Source organism: Pectinophora gossypiella, chromosome 10, assembly GCF_024362695.1.
Source record: "Pectinophora gossypiella chromosome 10, ilPecGoss1.1, whole genome shotgun sequence".
Classification (NCBI taxonomy): domain Eukaryota; kingdom Metazoa; phylum Arthropoda; class Insecta; order Lepidoptera; family Gelechiidae; genus Pectinophora; species Pectinophora gossypiella.
The window spans coordinates 11336800-11360354 of NC_065413.1; the positions used below are offsets into that span (position 1 = coordinate 11336800).

The 23555-nt window shown below is 37.7% G+C and overlaps 3 protein-coding genes across 3 annotated transcripts; 1 reads left to right on the forward strand and 2 right to left on the reverse strand.

The window, feature by feature from the left end:
* Positions 1–3525: 3525 nt before the first annotated feature.
* On the reverse strand, positions 3526–9580 carry LOC126370085 (mannose-6-phosphate isomerase). Its single transcript, XM_050014804.1, has 7 exons — positions 9294–9580; positions 8795–9129; positions 8486–8627; positions 7452–7628; positions 6654–6821; positions 6041–6243; positions 3526–4589 (listed from the first exon to the last, which is right to left on the reverse strand). The coding sequence occupies exons 2-7, from the start codon at positions 9110–9112 to the stop codon at positions 4383–4385; spliced, it is 1215 nt and encodes a 404-aa protein (XP_049870761.1). The 5' UTR covers positions 9113–9129; positions 9294–9580; the 3' UTR covers positions 3526–4382.
* Positions 9581–9978: 398 nt separating this feature from the next.
* On the reverse strand, positions 9979–22084 carry LOC126370408 (uncharacterized). Its single transcript, XM_050015245.1, has 3 exons — positions 22013–22084; positions 10998–11244; positions 9979–10580 (listed from the first exon to the last, which is right to left on the reverse strand). The coding sequence occupies exons 2-3, from the start codon at positions 11182–11184 to the stop codon at positions 9979–9981; spliced, it is 789 nt and encodes a 262-aa protein (XP_049871202.1). The 5' UTR covers positions 11185–11244; positions 22013–22084.
* On the forward strand, positions 11703–12874 carry LOC126370409 (uncharacterized). Its single transcript, XM_050015246.1, has 2 exons — positions 11703–12009; positions 12804–12874. Exons 1-2 carry the CDS (start codon positions 11703–11705, stop codon positions 12872–12874), a joined length of 378 nt encoding a protein of 125 aa, XP_049871203.1.
* Positions 22085–23555: the final 1471 nt, after the last annotated feature.

The following is a 23555-nucleotide window of genomic DNA, read 5'->3' on the forward strand; positions in this document are numbered from 1 at the left end:
CTTATAAATATTTATACGGGCAACTGTTGAATTTTAATGATGTTTGTGATAAATTGTTTAATAGTTTTTAACAGATCGTGAAATCACTGAGTCGAGACAGATCATGACCAATCTTTGGATCACTTGAGATCATTGCGAATAAAACAAAACCATAAAAGAGATCACCAAGGGGTTAAGTAATTATAATTATCTCAGGCCTACTGAAATATCATTTCAATTTCTAATATCAGATTAATGCACAATTAGATTCGGGAACTATTGGCCAACAGTCGAATTAAGGTGTTGGCAACGATTACGTCGAGTCCGAGAGACGCTGTGCGAATTACAATTAGGAAAGATGTTACGATAGCGAACCATTGATTGTGCTGCTCTGCCGCGGCCTACTTACCCGATACTAATGCGAATTTTCCACCAGACAACTCGAAACGTAACCAAAACGTTAATTCATTTCAAAGTCTTTTTCTTTGCATACTTGATTCTCAGCTCTAATCTCAATCTTGCATCTCTTGTTGGGTAAGCGCTTAATGGCTTAATATAAGAGTATAGGTGAGGTATCTATCTATATCCTACTGTTATAATCATACGTGGACTGTACAAAAATTACAAAATATGGCTACAAAAGTTAAATAAACCCGTTTACACGACCGTACCATTGTTTGAGTGCAACAATAAAGATAGCTGTGTATGTCTGTCGGTCTAGCTTTTATATCGTGTCGTAACAAGACGTTGACATATGCTCACATATTTAGACACTAGATCGGCTATCAGCTATCCATTCAATTGTCACTTAGCAGTTGAACTTATGACCTAAAGACCCAGTGGAACAGTCCATTAAGATAATTTACGTAAACGATTGATAACAAATCTATGAAGTGTTACACAATCGTATCCGTAATGCTCTAATTTCCTTCCAATTTTGTAGCATTTTATGTGAACTTGGTTTAACCTTAAAACGACCAGTAATTCCGGATCTAATGTATTTTTACGCCCCGACCGTGTTGGCGACATATCCGCTACATAGCAGGCCTGCCATTGCGCATTGCTGAGATGGAAGAACTAGATCTGTGGATTTATAAGGAGTTGTAGGGCGAATGCAGTTCGATGATTGCCCTTATGTCGAAACTGAATTCGATTTCCATGCCATACGGCTATTCTGGCCGGTTCAAAGTAATAGGTAAAGAACGATTATGTATGTGTAACGTTTGTACTAACTTTAGCCCACGGGTGCTCTGATGTAGGGAGAATTCTTAATATTTATTCAGCTAAAAATAAAACTAAAACTTACCACTTGATTTAGGTACAATGCGAGTATAGAAATGAATAGGTATAGTTAGGCAAATCATATACCTAAAGTAAGTACTTAAGAAGTTATTTTTCTGACGTGACTTATTTTAGATTTGCCGCAGATGGCATTAACTACTTGGCCGGACAAATGGGGAGCGCTGAAGGCTCGGTACGGTACAACGTTTAAGACAACAGACCTGAGGGTGCCCAGTTGGGCGCGAACCTCGGCTGAGGGCGTCGTCTGAGGAAATATATTTGAAAGAATTAATCGACTCTAGAGGGTCGATAGCGATAAGCGCCGATTGAGGGAAGTCGTCGACGACGCCGGCGGGGTCGGTATCGGGGCTTAAGAAGTTAGTAAGTGTCCTACTTAAGAGAAAAAGTAAGTATCAGATAATGGTGCTGATTCCTGTACACACCATCTAATTTTATTTTAAGTACCTATACCTGTCATTTTCTTATCCGCCGTACTGGAATTAATTAAATTTGCAATAAGGAACTAGCTACGGTGATATAATATGGGATCAAAAACCGATTGGTTTCAACCACGTAACACGTCAGTATTGACCGCGTAGGTACACTTGAAACTATCACCCGTGTTATTATCGCAGATAGGTTTCTTTATCGCGATAATGTGGCAGCAAATTAGGTACATACCTACCTACTTACATAAGCTGAAAGAGGAAGTAACTTAAAATTAACTTTGGACATTATCGAGAAGGGATATCGTATAAGATTGTTGTTAAATGTTTGTCTGAGCACAAAGATAGTTAATAATATGATCTATGCGATTTTCCATACTATTACACAATCGATCAATAGATCGCGGGTCAATACCAGAAAAAGAAGTACTTATGAGGCAAGAGCCAATCTATTTTAGATGGGTTTTGAAAGCTTATCGCTTCGACTTGCTTATTTAACATAACATAAACAGCTCACATACAGGGTGTAAGTGACATCGTAACAAAAACTTTAAGGGGTGATTGAAGCCATGATTCTGAGATGATATCGAGTGGAATTTTCCGTCGCAAAAGTATGGAACTGAAAATAATTAAACATACATACATACATACATAAACTCACGCCCGTAATCCCTAATGGGGTGGGCAGAGCCACAAGTAATCAAAGACAACTTGCAGCCACTGTTGATACGAATTCCAAAGATGGATATGATGAACCTTATGGTGATAAGGGATCAGCCTATCGCCCATAACATTAGTCCATCATGTTAGAGGACACAATCCCTCTGTCGGTTTTTACGACATGCCCGGAAAATAATTAAAAAAAAAACACAAAAAATTTCATGAATATTCAGACTGAAAATTCCACTTGATATCAACTCAGAATCATGGTCTGAACCATCCCCCTCAGTATTCGTTACGGTGTCACTAACACCCATACCTACTTGTATGGCTACCGTATGAACTTGTGCGGGGTGTAAGTGACATCGTAACGAATACTGAGGGGGATGATTCAGCTGATTAATCTGAGTTAATATCAAGTGGAATTTTCCATTGCAAAAGTATAGAATTGAAAATAATTTTAAAAAACTAAAAAAAAAACATGAATTTTGCGACGAAAAATTCCACTTGATATTAACTCAGAATCATGGTCTGAATCATCCCCCTAAGTATTCGTTACGATGTCACTAACACCCTGTATATACTTACGTCCTACTGCTGGGCACGGCCCTCTCGTCAATCGACCGGAGGAGGTATGGATTTGAATTTAGTGTATATGTATATTTAGTGTGTGTGTATTCGTATTTCATACCTCTTTCTCGTTGGGTAAATTAGTTTAAAAAGGTTTTTAGTTGTGACATGTTATAAACTCCCTAATGTTATTCGGTTTACACTTAAAGATTTGACAGCTCCAGTTTTCGATTGACCTTACAACACGCGAAGGGAAAGCCAGCCCAATTCGGATTAGGTCACATGCCTCTGAGACGCATTTATCGGGAAAGTAGCTGTTTACTCTATTTCCTTCACCGCTGAGCACGTGATAATCACCTATGACCCAACCATTAATTCGAGAACAGATTCGATAATCATTGGTTTAGGCCCTTGCTGGGTTTCGAACCAGCGACTTCTCAGTGAGAGTCAAACTTTCGTCTAACTGGGCTACTGGGTTTGTTTGGTGTAGAACTTCCTTTAAATTATTATCTGAATGTAGAAACTTTTGGTGTTTCATCATACCTCTGATGACGAAATGGTAAAAGAATGGAAATAGTAAAAAAATGTGTAAATAGAATTTGGTTTATTCCGTAAATAAATTTCAGAAATAAGGCACTCAATTTTAGGAACATCATAATTTGTAATGATAAGACATTTTATCTCCTTACAATAACTAGGTAATTCTTAAAATAACAATAATTCAATCAAAATGTCATAATAATACTTTGTGATAAATACTTTATAAATGTACTATATTACACATCATTATTTGGCAAACGTTACACATGCCACTAGTGGATCGATGATTTGAAGTTGTTACACAAGGCGCTGTGCAAACTTAGCTTGCGCGTTTCAGGACTGCATTCATTGTTTTCCGCGCCATCTGTTGGTTATGGACGGAACTAGCTAGTCAACTAGTTAAGTCCGCTACACATACAATACTGCCTTTCCTCTCCGGCAAGTCGGCAACGCCTTCCGAAGCAAATTAGCAATAAGTCACGTGAAAAAACTTACTAGCATGTAAGTTTGAACAATTTCCTAAAACGGCCTCCATGGACCAGTGGTTGAGCGTTGGACTCACGATCCGGAGGTTCCGGATTGGAATCCCAGTGGGGACTCATCACAAAAAACACTTTGTGGCCTGCAATATCCTAACCAAACTAGGTAGTTTGGTTAGGATATTGCAGGCTGATTTTGAGTGCAATAAAGAGTTTTACATTATAATTGTATTGTAATACCTTCTAATTCGAAGAAATTTAGTCTATGGTTGCAAATAAATCACTATTGTAGAGATGCCAATTACTAAATTAAAACAAGTCTAAAACTATTAAAAAGCATTTTCTTCTTGTAAAAAGCTGTTCTTCTTCCTGTCCATAATTAGATATGTAACAAACCATAGACTAAATATATAATAGGAACTAAATATCACACGTTACATATAGCCTGGTAAGCTTCCAAATGGTTCCCGTCTTTAGGCGTGAGTGTGAGCTGTCGACTGGCTTTCAGGAACACCACGACGCCGGGCCGAGCGCTTACCGGCTCCGTGTCACACACCTCGCCCTGCCCTGACGTGATGATTATCAGACTCGGACTTGGACGGTTAATCGTGTTGTAGGAGTCCCCTGATTCTACCTGCGGGGGAGTTAAACGGTTAATAATATAACATACCCTCACGACTAAATGGTGGAGCCGTGGCAGCCCAGTTGGTAGAACGCTTGCCTCTCACTTTGAGGTCACAGGTTCGAATCCAGCACAGGCCTAAACCAATGATTGTCGAATTTGTTTTCGAATTCATGTTTGGATCATAAATTATTATCACGTGCTCAGCGGTGAAAGAAAAAAATCGTGACAGCCCACATTCCCGAGAAATGCATTTCCGGAGGTATGTGACCTAACCTGTGTTGGGCTGGTTTTCCCTTCGCGGGTTAGAAGGTCAGACAGGCAGTCGCTTTTGTAAAAACCGGACCTGTCAAATCTTCAGGTTAGGTAAGCGGACCCTGTGAAAAACGGGATAATGCTAGGGGAATGATGATGATGCTAACGACTATATCCCATTTGGAGTAGTCGGAGGTACATCCATCGCAAGATGAACTAACTCACCGAGCTTTCTGTTAGACTAATGTTAGTTAACAGAGAGTCACAAGTAGTTACCTACGCAGGTACAATGTAAATAAATCGACTCAATTTATATTTTACTGATTTTCTTTAGGCCAAGTCGAACTTGGTAACAAAATGTGGTTTTTTAACGACGTTGTCATGCAATGAGGCATTTCCTCCACATGTGACTAGTACGTAATAAACCAATTGATTTAGTTAACTACCACTTTATGGCAAAATGTACGTGCGCAACTAGATCTTAATTAATTTAATGGTCCCATAAAAATTTGGTAATACTGCATTATCTATCGAATTTGTACCTTTTATATTTGTTATGTGTTGACTTTGTCGGAAACTAATTTCGTCGACTCTCATAAAAAATACACAAAGATTAATGCACTGATATTTGGAAGTATTAGGCGTGTTATATATAACCCTACGAACCCTAGAATACGAAGAAATGCTATCGTGTATCAGAATTTTAATTCTAAATTCAAAAATATCTTTATTTAGTAGGTAACATAGTTAGTCTTTGAATCGTATTATTGCTTGCTTTTCATCTGCCTAACACCACTGCAGCGGAAGAATTCAGATTTGAATTTGAATTATTTGTTCATGCGTGAATCAAAACAACAGTAAAGTTACTAGTGCTGTATTCTATATTTCTACAGCTCTGAAATACTCTGAATTCAATGGTGATACACGAACACGGAACTTATGGAAAACATAGAACACGTTCAGCTGCTTTGTCTTAAAAAAGACAATAGTTAATGTGTCCTATTTAAAACGACGGACTATTATATGGGCGACGGGCTCATCACCTGTTACCATAATTGGTTAATTATATTCATCTTAAGATTTCGTATCAAAAGCAACTGCAATTGCTAAAGCTCTCTCTACCGTACCTATTAGGGGACACGGCGAGAGTTTATGTATACCTATAAGTGTAGTGTTCACAATCAGATTGTATAATGTATATTGTTTACCCTGATTTTAATGACAGCGAAGTCCTTGACGGGCGGGCGCCAGATGCAGCTGTTGGCGTCTTCTAGTTGCGGCGTGAACAGCAGCTGGTCCGGCGCGTAGCTGGAGTAGTCCAACATGGACACCAGCGTCGCCACGTCGATTAGTTTTGGAGTGAGGCCCGCGCGAACCACGTTGTCGGAGCATGCCATGCATTCCACGCAATCTGGGGGAGGCAATTGGGTAGTGTCCTAGCATAGAATAAGGAATAATACTAGTGAACGAAGTGTGGAAAATCCCTTGTTATGTTATGTAGTAAAATAAACTATAAAACTGGAAAATCGTGAACAATATTATCAAGTAACAAAAAGATGAGTTTTTTAAGTATTTACTTTGAAAAGTAAACGATTTATCTAACACGAAAACCGCAACATAATTTCAATAACATAAAATGTGTTTGATAACAAAACTAATCATTGTAACTTTGACAATATAATATTTTTCTGTAGTATTTTTTCGGATCGTAATGATAAATATAGAGTACTGCATAGTGACGTCAACGCAGTAAAAACATGCAGCTTTTATTGAGCCCATAATATGTCGCGTCTACACCGATAAAAATATAATTATAATTACCGCCACTAATATACGCGTGAGGTAAATTAGGTTTCAAAAAGACGGCGTGGCCCGGCCGCAGCTGCAGGTAGTTCATGAAGTATGGCGCCCAGCAGCCAACGTCACCCGGGTAGTCTGTGTGGAGCCTCCTTAACAACGGGAGCAGTAGGGAGGTTTGGGTTGATGTGTCTGGAACGTGGGGAGCCTGCTTATGTTTCCGCATTCAAAATATAAAAATAATCGGCGGGATTCCAACCTGGGGCCTTAGCCATATTGCAAATGTTTATGACAATCAACAGTGACAGTGATAAAAATATAAAATGAGATTGACATGTTACCTTATGTCAATCATTTGCAACATGACTAAGATATTGGTATATTTGTTATCAATTACATAGGTACTACAGAGTTCTCATCGTCCTAGCATAAATGACTGATCTGTATCACATCATTCATTATCATTTAATTCATCATTCTTATCTTTGAGTTCCCAATACCATTTATTTCTGCATAGAGATCTCTCTATGTATACAATCGCATAAAATCTTAAGCCTATCTCTATTATATATCTCCATGTAAACCACAATGTGATGATGCAATATTCATACAATAAAATGATTATCATATGATTAGCGTGAATTTAAACATGTATACATTATCATCTTGTATGCACTAAGAACTTAATATTCTTCTCTAATTACATTATGACTTACTGTACTGAAAATCATTAAAAATATAAGTATAAATCATTGCACTTCATAAGTGTTAGGAAGGTTTGCACAGAAAATATTAATAGAAATGAATATGAATACTCCCTACCTTCATTCTCCAGTCTCGTCAGTAAACTTTGAAGGCTATTAGCTATAGCAGTCTTGTCAGAAGTCATCAGAGAGTGGAACACATCTCTCAGGACTTTGTCATTGTCTCCCTGTCCTTCACACGCCTGTAATACATCTACACTCTCCTTGGACAGTATGCTCGTCAGTTCTGGCAACTCTATAATTTAAAAAAAAACAATTAAGTATTTTAAATTTCGATGCAGGTCGTATTATGGACAGGTAGGTCTTGATGGTTGCGCTATTGTTTTGTTGCGATATTTTTATCGCCACTGTTTGTTATTTATTACGCGGGTTTCGATTCTCTATCTGTCTATTGGACGCGGGTTGGCTTCGCCCACTGTAACCCCTGCAGACATTCCAAATCTTCCTTTATCATCCAGCACTATCATAGAAAAGAACTAAGTCCTTCCTTTGGTTTTATGTTTGATGAGTGGATTTTCAATAATGCATGCAAATCCATATGGGTAATACATGTTGGAATTGGCTATTTAAATGTTCTTTCAATTATATTATACATGGATAATGCAATAACTTTTATTATAAGACTCTTTTAATTATGTGGGAAAATTCCAATGTAGGTGTATTACTTGTAATAAGGCTCATATTATGAATGCTCATTAGTTCTAGCAAATTATACCATCAACTAAACCAGTAAATGTATTAAGATTTTCTTCGAATAAGTACACTGATACAAAGAGATAAACTACACTGATAAACTGTTTTGCAGGGAATTGCTAATTGTATATATAATAATTAAGAATTAATAAATAAATAATAATAAAAACTAAGATGCTGTTTTTTACCCAAGCAATCAAACACATACCATATATTTGATCAATACAAAAAAAAATATAAAAAATTAAAAACATCTTTTGATTGCATATGTTATTATATGCTTAAATGTTGCAAATGCCTAACATTTTAGACTTCAATAAGTAGAGAGCAGACCTTTTATAGTAAAATAAAAATAATAGTATTGTTTCTTATCTATAATAACCTGAATACAATGCTTACTTGAAAGGAAGGTCTTGATCTCTGATAATGGCCGGAAGCCACAGAGAGCCTCAAATGGTGTCAGAGCTATGGCCAGCTCAGGCTTGTGGTTTGGATCTTTGTAGATGTCAGGGAAGTTCTTATGAAGCTCTTCAGCATGTTCCTGAAATATTTCATACAGTTATGACATCATGTTTTATGTTATTTTCTTTTTTAGTTAAGGACAAAGAACTAATATTATAAAAATTGTCTTTGTATTCAAATCTGTACTTTGACTTATTTTACAGGTTTATTACCAGTTCTATGAAAAATAAAGAGTTATTGTCTTACCTTTTTAGGGTGTGCCTGTATAGATAAGGCTTTCCGAACTGACAAGATCTTCAACAGAAACGGAACGGCAACACCGAATTGCTTCCGCACCTCAGGTCCAATGGCATCTAGATTGGCTTTTATATACTCCGACAAAAGAATACCTCTCTCAATAATAAGTGATGGACCATTTGGATGGGTGCCCATCCACAACTCAGCATATGGCTTACTATCATCAATACTTTCTTCAGGGTGTGCTTGAGACACTAATTTAGCCACTGTACTCTCTCGGCCCAGCTTCCCCCAGTCATAATTTTGAACTTTGCATTTCAATTCCATTTTGACTTTGGTACTGCCTTGAAAATGAGGTTAGTCTTGTAACATCAAATACAAAAGAATATATAACAGAAACACTTGTCACAATTATCATTATACGTTAACTGTAACTAATCATCTTCAATATTTTAAAAATACAGTTAATATAGAGTCGGTATTCGAGTAAGACGGTAAAGTGACTTACTGTACAAGACTTTGTTGATTTATTGTTATCAAAGATACGATTCGCTGACGCGTCCACACTCACTGTATGTAACGAACTTTAATTATAGTCAATTATCGACGATGTCGGCTATTAAAATAGTTTTCTACAAGTTCGACTCTACACTCGGAGCAGTTTGAAAATTTGAGTCGTTTATTTATAAGGTCTAAACACCAAATGCTAAATTAGTGACTTGACACTTGCTTGACACCAACAATTTAATATTGAAACTTAATCATAGTTTTACACATTATTAGTGGTGGTGTGGACTACATAATATTACAGATTTGCATTAGCGTAGTAATAACAAAAAAACCCTTGAAGCTGTCACACGCACGTACTGTCACTGTCAGTTACCTTCTATCTCATTTTACCGCATTATACACGTAGCCCTTAAGAAAGAGACAAATACATCCTTTTTTTTAACTGTGTCATTGGTGTCAACGCTCCGTTCCACCAAAAGTAATTTTGATGTAATTTTGTATAGCAATAGAACTATGAAACGGATCGTTGTGTGAACGACACGCGGCAAATTTTAAAGTATGGCAATGCAATGCAATGATACGATTATATAAAAAAAGAAATGCTTGGTGTGATGACAGTACAGTACAATAGGTAGGTATTTTATTACCTATCATCGAAATAAAACAAAGCTGAGGCAGAAATTTTACTCAAGTTTATTACTCTTTTTTTCTACATATTCTTTTATATCGTCTTTGAGACTTCCGAGTATCTCCTTCTTTGAAGATTTCTTTGATATTTTTGAAACATCATCTGGTTTGTCGTTGGGGTTTAAGTAATTTAATTTGGTTTTAGTTTCAAGCATGCTCACATGCCTGGAGAGCTCAGGCGGTATGGCGAACCCCGTAAGACCTCTGTTGGTGATCTCTACGTTTGGCCCTTCTTCTAACGGCTCCCATATTCCAGGGTCAATTTCTATATTTGCGCTTTGTTCAAATTTTAGGCTTTGTCTAGTATTTTTTGAAGGGCTGTACTTTGTGTCCAATTCCTTTAGGTCCAAATACGGATATTTTTTCATAATGACCATCTGCTCGTAATGTCGAAGATCTTCTTCATTTAGGATATTCTTTTGGGGTCGGAAACCACTGCTCATATGGTCATAAATATTTCTGCCTAGGTCTTGGGTTGAATCTTTAATTCGTCTTAGAGCATTTTCGAAATTCGATGCCATTTTTTTGCTGCGATCGGCGATGGTATCACGATGCGTAGGTATGTTAAATTCATGGTTATCGGTTGGCGATATTGATGCTATAAATAATAAGAAAGTAGGTACTAATGAAATTACTAACTTATACTTTACTTACTTACTTATACTTTATGGACTTGCTCTTCTAAAAAACATATACGACCCACTGCCGTGCAGTCGCCTCCCCAATGGCAAAGAATTTATGAAGTACTAAGATACTACGTTCAAGGGTCTCCCCTCAATCATTCCCCGAGTGGCTATGCTCTGCACCATTGCGCGTTGGCACATGCGTTTAGAAGTTGGAGGCGTTTGGACCACCAACCGCTTACGCCTAGTAAATACCCACTATGCTTCTATATTAAAAGCAATTTTGGTAAAATTATTTAATAATAATAAGGTGCCGAAATAAGTATCTAAAAGTCACAATTTATTTAGGGTTAAGATGAAGGTAGGTATATTGCAAACAAATTCTAACACACCGTTGGCGTAGTAAAGGTCCTGATTCCTGTCCGGTTCCCGCGATGTCTTTCGATGAAGAGGAAACGTGTAGTTGAAGGTGAGGCACATCATTATACATACAACGGTCAACACTGCCGCATTTCTCTGCATCGTACCACCAACGCCACAGTTAATTTGAGCTTTTTGTTCTTTACAAGAGGTTGACATTATTTTGTGACTCTCATGACAACTACAATGTTATTGTTCGTTTTTATTCCCGTCAAAGAGCTGTAAAAGAAAATATTCATTTAAAAAAGTTTGCTTTTCATCGAGTTTGAAAGTTTATGTTAATATTTTGGATATCTACAGATAAAGTTTGTAGCGATGATCCGCCTTGATTCAAGCCGTGGGCCGGGCACGCTGCTACTCGCGCCCCAATTGGTCGACAGCCACCCTTTCCCCTCGATATTCACCCGGGATGAAACAGGAAACATTGCGAGGGGCGGGGTTTGTTCTCTCCCGGCATATCAGAACACCTGACACTATGTCAATCCACGTGTACACACTGTCCGAATAACGCGTGTGATGAGTGGTTGAAGTGATTATACTTATTATTTAATACTTAGATTTGATTTTGTTTATATAAAAGCTAGTAATTAAATCTAATTGCGCGTTAGTTTTAATAAATCAGATTTCAAGTTGTAGTTCTTTTAGATTATTCATTAAGTAACACACTTAGAATAAAAATGAGTGAAGAAATAAAATCAAATAACAATCAAAGCGATACAACAACAATCCGGACGCCGCGTCCGTCTTCGCCGCGAAAGTTCTTCGCGCGACTTTACGGGCACCTTGAGGAGCCAAAGGCGACTGTGGTGGAAGCCGCTCAGGGTTTCGAGAGCGAGTCGTCTTCGGACGTGGAGGTGGAGGACAGGGAGGTGGAGCAGGTCAGGAGCCCCCCACTTTGGCCACCGCCGCCGCTGCCGCTGTGCCCGCGGCCGATGCTCTTGCCGCACCAGCAGCTCGCTTTCGGGGCTGGACTAGCTGCCTTTTGTAAGTCTCGTTAATTCGTTTCTTAACAAACCTTAACTAACTGGACAGTAGGTGCTCATTAAACCCTCAGCCTTCAGTGTATTTAAAGTAGGTATATTGCTCTCAATATGATGGCACTGAATATACAGCAAATGTGTACCAAATAGGTACCTATATGTAATATGAAAAATAAAATAATACGTATGAGAGATAGTATACTTCCATGCACAGCACGGTTGGCATATCATCATCACTAATTTAAGAGCCACGCTCTTGTCGATGTAGCATTCTCGTTTCTTGTCTATCAAAGGCTTTTCTTTGACTTCCTTATAAGACACGACGTTCACCTTCTCTTTAATTTGTGCCATTTAAGCTCTTGATGTTCCCCTTCCTTCTATCTTCACTTCTATGATGGCATTATGTAGCACATAAAATATAGTAGGTAACTGTTTTTTTACTTGCGAAGTCAAGTATCTACTCATTCACTCTTAACGAGTTGATAACTAAGGTTTTAAAAGCCGAGCAAAACAACCTTACCGTACTCAGCACAGGTAAAATTAACTCACGAGACATCCTATACCTGCCCTGGTCTGGGTACTAACTAGAAAGAGTGACAGGTTACTTCTTCGCTGATAGCCTTCAGCAACAACGGCGTAGTATTATTCTTTTTTCTATGACAAAGATTATCACCAGTCTACATTTCTTCAGGAAAATCTAGATGCCATAAGACGTGAACGTTTTACTTACAATACATAGTGCTAGACGAAATACCTATCTATGTTTCCTATTAGTTAACTTCATACCTCTTTTTTTAGTGAGGGATGATTTAAGTGGTCTCTACATTTTAGGACTTGTGTTCATGTCTAAAAAGAATATTCCAGAATGATGACTCGGCACAGACTATCTAACATAGTAAATGATTTGCATGTAACTTGCGTAGTCGTAAGTGTTATTTTGGTCCTTCGATCCTTCAATCCTGTGACGTGCCAGACGGAATACCTACCTAGGTATGGTCCCTAGTTAATTTCATACTTACCTCTTTTGTTAGTGAGGGATGATTTAGGCGGTCTCTACATTTTGGAACCTGTGATCATGTCTAAAAAGTATATTCCAGAATGACTACTCGGCAGATTATAGTTAGTCGGAAGTATTAACTTAGAAAATGATTTGCGTGTAACTTCCGTAGTCGTAAGTGTTATTTTGGTGCTTTCTGTCGAGGTTAAACGATGTCATATAAGTCAAACTAGGCTTTGTGGCACACTACCTAACTACAGGAAAATTGGATGCCTTCAGCCAGCCTTTACTCGACAACCGACTAACTACCTATGGCCGTGTGATATAGCCAACGGTAATGATTGCCCATTCCGGATTCAGGACTAAACAAAACTGGATCGGCTGTTTGCTACATTACAGGTACAATATCTACTGTAATCTTTGGGGTGGACGTATTAGAAGGAATAATGTGAAAACAACTTGCTACTTGCTTGTAATACTAAGTCCTAAGATACATGATGCACCGTAGGTGTGATGATAGTTAAGTAATCAATCGGCTAGCTCCACTCTAATACTGAATCTGTAACTGTTATAAGTACAATTTTTTTAAGACGTCTACGTCTTTGGGACTAGGTTTATACTAGCATTGCGGCTACTTATTTTCAGCTATACAGGTTGAGAAGACGCACTTAGTTAGGTACTATAAGCGGATGAGACGTTTGATAAAAAATATATTTACATTAAAAAAATGACGAGTGTTTTATCAAATAAAGACATTTTTGAGTTTGAATTCGAGTCAGCTTATCTCGGCGATATGGTAGGATGAAATGAGTATAAATATAGAAATAGGTAGAGGTAAGTAGGTAGGTAGGAATAAGATTACCTGAGATACAACTCAGGTCACTTTATTTTATTAATTGTAGATACCTATCTGATACTAACTAATGATAGCATGGTGATTGTTAACTGACTACCTAACGTAAATAGTACCTACTTACTACCCACCCCCACAGATCACTGTCATAGTTACTTGTCTGTAACTATGACAGTACCGCACACAGTACAGTGTCTGTGTCTGTGTTAGTTGTTATGGGTACTATGACTACCCATAGAGCAACACAGTCTAAGGCAGCCTTCCGACGACCATCTCTTACGCGACCATATAATTGATATAATAAGGCCATACCTAGGGCCAAACATTAAAACCTTTTTGCACAAATAAAATATATCTCGTAATATAAGTAATAATTTTAAAATTGCTTGAAGGTTCTAAAAAAGTTAAAAATAGCTATAAAACAATAAAAAAAAAACAATACTTTTATTTTACTTAAAGGCTTTCAAAAACACTTTTTTCGCATATAAGTGGCCTGAATTCGGTTAATTAAATTATTAGGTAAAAACCTTCTTGGTAGTAACCTTCGTAATATATTGTTATTTTTTTTAAATCTCGCCAAACAACCGAAATCTTTTCTGTGTTCAATCTTCTTTATAAATAATCTTCTTTTTTATCTTAGCTAAGTAAGTAAATAGCCGACAGGCTTTATCATCGAGCTGCTAAACTAACAACGTTATAGGTGGTGAACATAGAGCAACACAGACTTCCGGCGGGTGGTGAGCCATATTGCGTATTAGTGAAAATTGTAGTCTTAAGATTTTATTAGTAACTCAGTGGCCATGTGAATTGATCACTTGCTAGCGATAGGTACTTGAGATTTTCTCTCCGTTTTGTAAAGTAGCTATTTGAAGCAGGCTTATTTGAATGAATATTTCATTTTTTTAATAATTTCCAGTCCATCTTTGAACAAATCTTAAAAAATCTACGTAGGTAGAGCAATGAAGAGTCCTTCACAAACGATATCTGGTGGTCACAGAAACTGAGATCAAAGAAACCTTCTGAATACCCCCGTTCGCGGCTCAGTCGTAAAAATAAAATATCACTAGAAAAATATTTGAATATAATAGCGGCAGATGTGAGATAAGCCTGCTAGCGAGACGTAATCCCACAACTCTTTGCCGGACTCCTCTTTATAGATATTGAATGAAAAATATAATAGAGAATAACTTATAAAAATCCTTCATAAAATTTTCTCTCAATTTACTTAGGTATCAAAAGAACGAGTAAATTGGATTAGGTATTTGGTGAATTTATTACGTGGTTGTTACGTGGTGATTCAAAATTATTTCTGATTTTATGTAAGTACATATATTGTAGGTTATCAATCCACGGAATAGAAGAAAGGGCCAAGTGAGCACGAAACGCGCGCCATACAAGTATGAGCAAATAGTTCAACTGCAACTTTGCATTCTACTCGTCCACAAACTTTACGACCCACGGCAAAAACATAATATTAAAAGGTCATTTTGTGTAGTATAACCTGCAGGGCAATAACTTAAATTTATCAAAAAAATATTTTTGTATACAGTATATTACGAAAAGTAATGATAAAATTGCAGCCTTTCACATAAAATATAAGTACATTGTCGGTAAATAATTTGAGAATCAGTAGAGCTATCGTAGTTATGCAGGAGTAGTAAGTAGTGAATAAAAGAGAGTGGGGTTGCACCGGCGACAGCAGATCTCATACAAAATTTGCGTTAGGTTCTTTTCAATCTCTTTCTTCTATTCCGTGATATAGGTAAAGATTTAATTATTAGTGTGCTTTGTAGTTACCTAAAGATTTAATTAGATCGCAGACAATAATTTATGTGTCTGTGTTCTGAAAGCGAAATATATGTATGGGCTACTGAAACCTCGTATAACCTAATAACGAATGATTAAATGCGAAGTTTTGAAAGTGTATTTAATTACTATATACATACTTAGGTAAGTAATTTCGGTGGCGCCTTTAATGTAGGGACCTGATTTATTTTTTCTAAGTGTTGGTCACCGTGCTTGAAACCACGATCATCCGATTTAATCGAAAAAAGTATTTTTTTACGCTTAGGTATAGCGTGAAAAATGTTTTAGCTACCGCACCAGAATTACGTACTTTCTGCACCTAGAGAATTCGAAATTGTATTTATATTTTATTAAACTTCACTACGGTTCCATTGTTGTTCGGTATCGAGTCCACTCCGCAGTAACAATGGTCGGTAACAATTTTCTGTAAGCCTATTATGTGAACCATTTTCCTCGCGGGTATTCTTATCACCATGAAAATAGAATCATTATGGTTTGTCGCGTCGGTGAAAAACGGGTGGTTTAGGTGGGGGATGTGGGTGGTAAGATGGTGAGGAATGGTGGTGAGTGATGAGTGGTGGAGTGGTGAAGCTCGGGCGGCGCGGCGTGTTGGCTGATGCGATTACAACGCCACGACTCGCCGCCCGCGCCGAGCCGCATTCAAACCCGCTCTCGTGTGAAAATTGCCAGCACTGTTCTGCTACTCCGCTATAAAATCTCCCCATTGTTCAACTCTAATAACTATTACGATACAACAGTCCATGAAGCTGATTAAATTCACGCTGTCGCTAACTAAATTGTTTGTGTTAATGTGACGCTTTCTCTGTTTAGGCACATTAAGGATCGGACTCTCATTACAGTTTCGTGAGATTTAACAGAGATGATAGCAAATGCTGAAAGAATCGCTGTCCAGAAAAAGTAGATAAAGATTAAACAAATAATTAGGTAAAGTACAATTCTTTCGAATGTGTTGTTATTACGAAATAAAATATGTCTATTTAACCACTTAAAGTAGGACTTACCAAAATAAATAAATGGTTTATGTACTTTTTTTTAATAGTAGGTTTAGGTATGTGGGTCTTTTGTGTAACGTAAGGTAAACATTGGCAGTATTATAACAAAGATTTGGCTAGACGTTATATTACGAGAGCACTGATTAGGTATGCTCTATCTTTTTTTTAACTAAACTTCGGTAGTAAAATGGTTATTATACATTAGAGATTTTCGCTCTTAGTTTTCCTTAACTCGACATTCAATATTTTTTTCCGAACACATTTCTGGCGCGTCTCTATTTGCATGGTGTTGGCAACATCAGTCTTAAATTCTTAATTATAAATTTTACTGTAATATATTTTGCTATGGCAATTTTACGGTACTTACGCCACGGACTTTGCTGACGAGGATTGTTTTCTTATATCTCGCTACTTATGTAAATATTTTCTACTTTTTAATTTAATACAGTCCATTTAACAACATTTCGAAGAGGTTTTATTTACCGGAGCGACCATCGCCTCCAACACATGGACTTTTAACCCTTCATTTTCATCCTATTAAGGGATGATTTCCTGAATAAATACTACTCTATGTTCTTCCCTGGGCCTCGAACTATCGTCATACCAAATTCCATTTATATCGCTTAAGCTTGAAATGGTAACAGACAACAAACAAACAGATAGTGGGACAGAGTATCGCATATAAAATACAAGTTTATTGTAAGTAAGACACAGCAGCCAATCAGCTCGCGACACCAAACACTTCAGGGCCCTGATACCGACCACGCCGGCGTGGTTAACGATTTCCCTCAATCAGCGCTTATCGTTATCGACCCACGAGAGTCGATTAATTCTTTCAAATATTTTTCCTCTCAGACGACGCCCTGAGCCGAGGTTCGCGCCCAACTGGGCACCCTCAGGCCTGTTGTCTTAAACGTTGTACCGGATGAGAGCCTTCAACGCTACCCATTTGTCCGGTCTAGTAATTAATGCCATCTGCGGCAAATCTACAATAAGTCACGTCAAAAAAAAAGTAAGTAAGATACGAGTGTTCTATTCGTAAAACTACCCCTCAACAGTCCTGTCTGCTATAAGTAATCTGCATGAGTCTCTCTGTTATAAAATGTTAACAATAACCACACAAAGTGTGGGAGTTGGCACGTGTCATGTGCTCTCATTCGGAAACCTAACATTTCGATTTGTATTAGCTGCAACGCCTGCAATTACATCTACTTACTTCGTTTCTTATTGCACTTGGATAGGCAATATAAAATATTAACACAACATAGCATCACGCCTGTATACCCGAAGGGGTAGGCAGAGGTGTATAGTATACATTCACTTCTCGCTATGTTATGTTTAAGTCCCATGCATGTATTGTATTATGGGCGAGCTATAAAGTCAAAATCAGTGGTTTAGAGCCCCAGCTGTGCTTCGAACGCTGTAAGTCGCGTTCTCTGGACAGGGCTATCACGGATTCAAGATTGGGGATATGAAACTCCCGATATTTCGACACTGTTGCAAGTGCCATGATCACGGGATGAGATTATTCATCGCCCAAATAGATAGTTCATAAATCCACAGTTGTGTAATGAAAACAGAGGAAACTATCAATTTCCATTCTTACATCATGCCTACATAAGTAATATCTACAATAAAACATTTATTGAACGCGTGAATAATATTACGAACAATAAAATGCAGCCAATATGCAGTGTACGTACATACGTAGGTATTGCCTCATGGTAGGTGATGTAGAGAACTTTGCACTCTATAATACCAGATAAGGGTAGGCTTGCCTATTAATAAAGTATGTTATATTTCCTCTACATTACAACATATACTGCACAAATATAATTCCATACAAAATACAAATAATCAAAAAATAATAATTTATAAGTTAACAAGTCAATAATCTTCTTAGTTAAATGATGTCCCAATTCATCTAAAAAAGCAATTTGACATTTGTGCATATCAAAGTAGATAAGTGCACAATGCAAACAAATGTCAAATAGCAATATTGCTTTTTTAGATGAATGCTTCGCTGTGGTCTTTTTAACCCCCCTAAAAAGTTATTGACTGTAACAATTTATGTGTGATTTGAGTATACAAACATCTACTTACTAGGAACTTCGGGTTATTTATGAAAATACAAGTTAAGTACTTCTCCTCAGGGAAATATTTCTCATTGTTCGATTGCGACCCGTTGAACCGCGCAGTTCAATATCAATACCTGTTGGTAAGGAATTGAAAACAAAAAACACAAAATGTAAGCGAGTCAGGTGGAATATTCTTCTTTCAATATGGAGAGGACGGTCGAATGGGTCGCAATTAGGGATCTTTGCTAATGAGAATTATGGGGTCCGAACCCCTAATATAGGCTATTGTACTCCCAGCATTGTTGGAAAATCGCTATCGGTTTTTTAATCGCGGACAAAACAAACATATTAGGGGAGGATTACGTAGTTGTAAATGAGGATTCCTCACGGAGATATCCGTCGACTATTGAATGTTCATTTGAAAGGAAGGAATTAACCTGCCTACTTAGGTATTGTCAGTGAGATTTGCTTGACTCATTAGTCGTTACGAGAGACACTTTTATGGTATTGGTGGTAGTATTTAGACTTACGTAGTATTTTAGACTTACCTACCTATGGCATAGAATAAGAAATAATCCTATAGCGCCCACAATCAAAGATAGAAATAAGAAACAAGAAACATTTTGCGAGATATAGAAATACTCCGGCGATTGTGACGTCAGGGTGGCCGGTATAATATGAGACATACCTTTTAACGCTCAAAGCTTTTAATTACATATCTTCTGTTCTCTTAGTACATTTAAGCACATAATCCGTAATATCTTTCCGCATTTATGTATATTTAATTATATTTACGATATTACATAGGTGGGCGGTCCTGGTGTTCACGAAAAATGTAGTTACTTAAAGGCATTGCATGTCCAAACCCACCAGACCTGTAGGTCATCCTATCATTCAACATTCGTTACATGAAGCGCTCAATATAAATATTAGTTCGGTAGGTACATAAAAGCTAGAGTAGGTGGGCAGGCACGCGGCTATCAATTTTGGTCAGTTGCTTCTTCTATCGTGTGAGTTGTGAGGTGGATTACCAACCCCATCAACCCTCGTGTCAGGGTTATTATTGAGCCGCCAAAGGCCCCTGACATGGCTCATAATAACGACTATTAAATTACATCAGTAAGTAGTAACCGGGTCCAACGGCCCCGGTTAGTTGCTGAAAATTCGTTATCACAACGAAATATAAACAATACTACTCAATTAGATACTTAGCAAGACATTAAACAAACCATCAAACACGTGTTACGAACGATAGCGAAATCCTTTCAAATCTCACTCTCGATGCGATGAGGCGCGTGACTACGTAATGTGACAACGAGTAACGCTCTATTGTGCGCCAATTACTGTTACCGCGTTGGGCCCAGCTGACGTGTCCCACCCCTCACTGAGTATTTGTTAAACCAATCGCTATCTAATATCAGATTGTCTGCGTTTAAAAGCGGAAAAAATAACGAGGGTTCGTTTAGAATAAAAGACTGAAAAGCAAACTTAAATTGCACTTGTTTTATGAGTTCGGTTTGACATGGTGAAGTGGGCCGATGGTCATTTTATACGGGGCCTAGTTGTGTCGCCTTTGACGGCTCAATAGCAACCTTGACATCAGCGTTGATGAGGTCGATCATTGATCTCACAACTCACACGAAAGGAGCGTGAAACGAGCTTTTAGGTCGCCGTTAAGATTAGAGACACGTTTTAATTTCCTTCTCTGTCCACGCTGTTCAGTTGTGGAATAAACTTCCAGCGGATATTAGAGAATGTCTATCAGTTGCTTCTTTCAAAGCTAAATTAAAAGAGCATTATCTATCACACAATGCCTAGTATATATTTATTTATGTATGTATATGTGTGTGTGTTTATGTATGTATATATATATATATATTAGTAATAGTATACTGGACTATAGGCTGGAAGAGATCTCTTTTAGAGATTTTAACACGTTATAGTCATCCGAGGCGCTCTTGAATAACCGACACCACCACCACCGACAAGAGCGCAGCTCTTAAATAAAGAGAGAGAGATAGTCATCCGATATTTTTCAGTAGGTCTATCTTCTATCGAGTCATGCCAGGGGTCTTTGGCGGGTCAATAGTAACCCTGACACCAGGGTTGATGAGGTTGGTAATCGACCTCACAACCCACACGATAGAAGAAGAAGAGTGAGGCTATCATCCCTGTAAACGACATGTGCGAAAGTCACAACTAGAACCCTCTCACTCGAGTGCTATGGTCCGGGGTCTCGGGGTTATTTAAACGCTGTGACGCCTTGCAAGTATGCAATTAATTAGTCGGTCTAAATTGGCAATTGTAATAGTCACATCATCACAGTACCTATTAGAGTTGTTGCGGAGTATCTACAATCGAAAGAAAAGCTAATTAGGTAGGTACTTTTTCAACATCATAAACAACACGATAATGTTTTCCAGTGCAAATATTATTAATACAAGATAATCGCTCGTTGATGATCTAATTTAGGCTTTGTTTGTAGAGTGTAGGTGTATTGTGCTCAATTCGGAGTATTATGTATGAAGTCGTTAGCAGAACAATTCACTCCTCCTATACTCATACAATAATAGAGAACCTTAGCAACAAATAAAATGAAAGAGATCTCACGCATTCCCAGTAATGTGGTTGTTTTCTAACGATGTAGAGCATGCGAACAATAAATAAAAGATACACTTAACATAATAGGAATAAAAATAAGTAAGTAGGTACTCATTAAGGAACATTATACATTTCAAAGGTTCATTGACTTCTAAACACAATCCACAGAAAGAAGAAATGTCGTTTAATCTGCCATCTTTCACGTTATGTTGTTAACAGTTGTTATCCCAAAAAATACTCACTTATAGGGTATTTGACTAGGTCAAAGATAAATTTTAAAATGGTAATCTAGAAATAAGCCATAGATCCAAAATCAATCTTAAAAAATAATTTTACTTATCGACTTATTTTCGGATTTTATGACTACTTACGACGTTAGACCGCTTTATGGATGACGCAAAAGGACAGTATTTTTATACAAACTCCAAAACAAAACAAAACTTTTGTTTTGACGTAGGTTCTCAAGTAGCCTACATAAGTAGAACAACACGGACCTCCGTGGACCGGAGGTAGCCTATTATGATTTAGGGACCTAAGGCCTACCTAATTACGAATTCGCATGGGGCATTCGTTAATTTTATAGGAACACGTGAGGATTAAATTAATATCAAGTAGAACATAATTAAATACACTAAGTAACCATAAGAATAGGTACTTACCACAGAAATAAATAGGTAGGTACAATATATAGACTAACTTCTGCGCTAAACGATACGTGTTGTGGAATCCAGATTCTAGACTGATATGATATTGAAATAAAATAACTATCGAATTCTTGTACTATTTGTTTATATAACATTGCACGAGAATAATAATAAAAAGCATTCATTGTCTACGTATTTTGTTTACAGACATACATACATAAACGCACGCAGGTAATCCCTAATGGGGTGGGTAGAGGTACAAGTAGGTAGGTAGTGAGAAGACAACTTCCAGGTACATTTGATATGTGGTTCTAGATTGGATTTTGATGAACCGTATGGTGACTGATGATCAGCTCCATTTTAGTCCATCATGTTAGAAAGGACACAACCCCTCTGTGGGTGCTCACCCAGCTTTGCGTTGTTTTTTATACTTATAGGTACCTACCTATAAGTATAAAAAACCCTGCCTTCTTAAAATACTGCACTTAGCGAGAAGTAAAAATATGGAATCCATCAGTCCGGTGACTGATATACTTACGTCAACATAAATCAGTTTAATTCAGAACCCGGAAGTGTGTTCGGGGGCAAATCACGTGGAAACAGCAGCCTGGTATCGGCTCGTGAATCCACGGCTAATTGACCGCCGCTGGCGTAACTCACACCGCTGCTCGCCGCCATATGGCGCCGAGATTGTAGCGCTTCTATCTCCTGTCAACATGGCATTATTCCTTGATGTCTCGTTTGAACATAAGAACCTCAGGCTGCGCGGAAGTCCGTAGTGTTCTACGCGCTTTAAAGCGTGTCAAAGTACAAAAAATGAAATTAATAACAGCTTCTGATCAATTTTGACCGCAGCGACCTGGAGGTAATATCTAAACATTATTATTCTGTAGTTAGGGTCCAATTTCAATTGATAAACTCGTCAGAGCTCTATCGTTAGATTACACAAAATATCTAATTATTACTTTTTCATTGAGTATGTGCTTTACTAGGTAAGTAAATGTATCTAAGTACTTAGGTAATCCCTGCTTCTTCTTCCTGTGGTTCCTTCTTGTGGTTCACAGTTGGCTCGAAAGTTACATACGGCAATACGGCGCATCACCAATTACGTTGGTCTAACGGAAAGCTCGGTGAGGCGAAGGTACTTAGTTCATCTTGTGATGGATTTACCTCTGACTACCCTAATTGGGATATAGTCGTGAGTTTATATGGTTCTTTCTTAAATTTTCCACCGCTATCTGTTTAATTAGAAAAAGTATACCTTTCTGTCTACTGCAACGCAACTTATTAACAGTGTCAGAACGAGGGGACAGTAGCCTACTCATTAGTATCAGATGACATTCTCATGAATGAACGATTAATATTATCGTGATTCACCCTCGTGGGGTTTCTCCTTGTTTCCGCATTATGGCGGCGAGGCGAGCTCTTATGACCACGTGAACCTTGTTCTCAGGACATTCGCTAACGACACAGGAACTAGGCATTCTATAGAATCCTTACTGGTGGCTTATTGTCGCGAAGCTGTGGGAATTTTGAACGACCAACGCTGTATGCAATG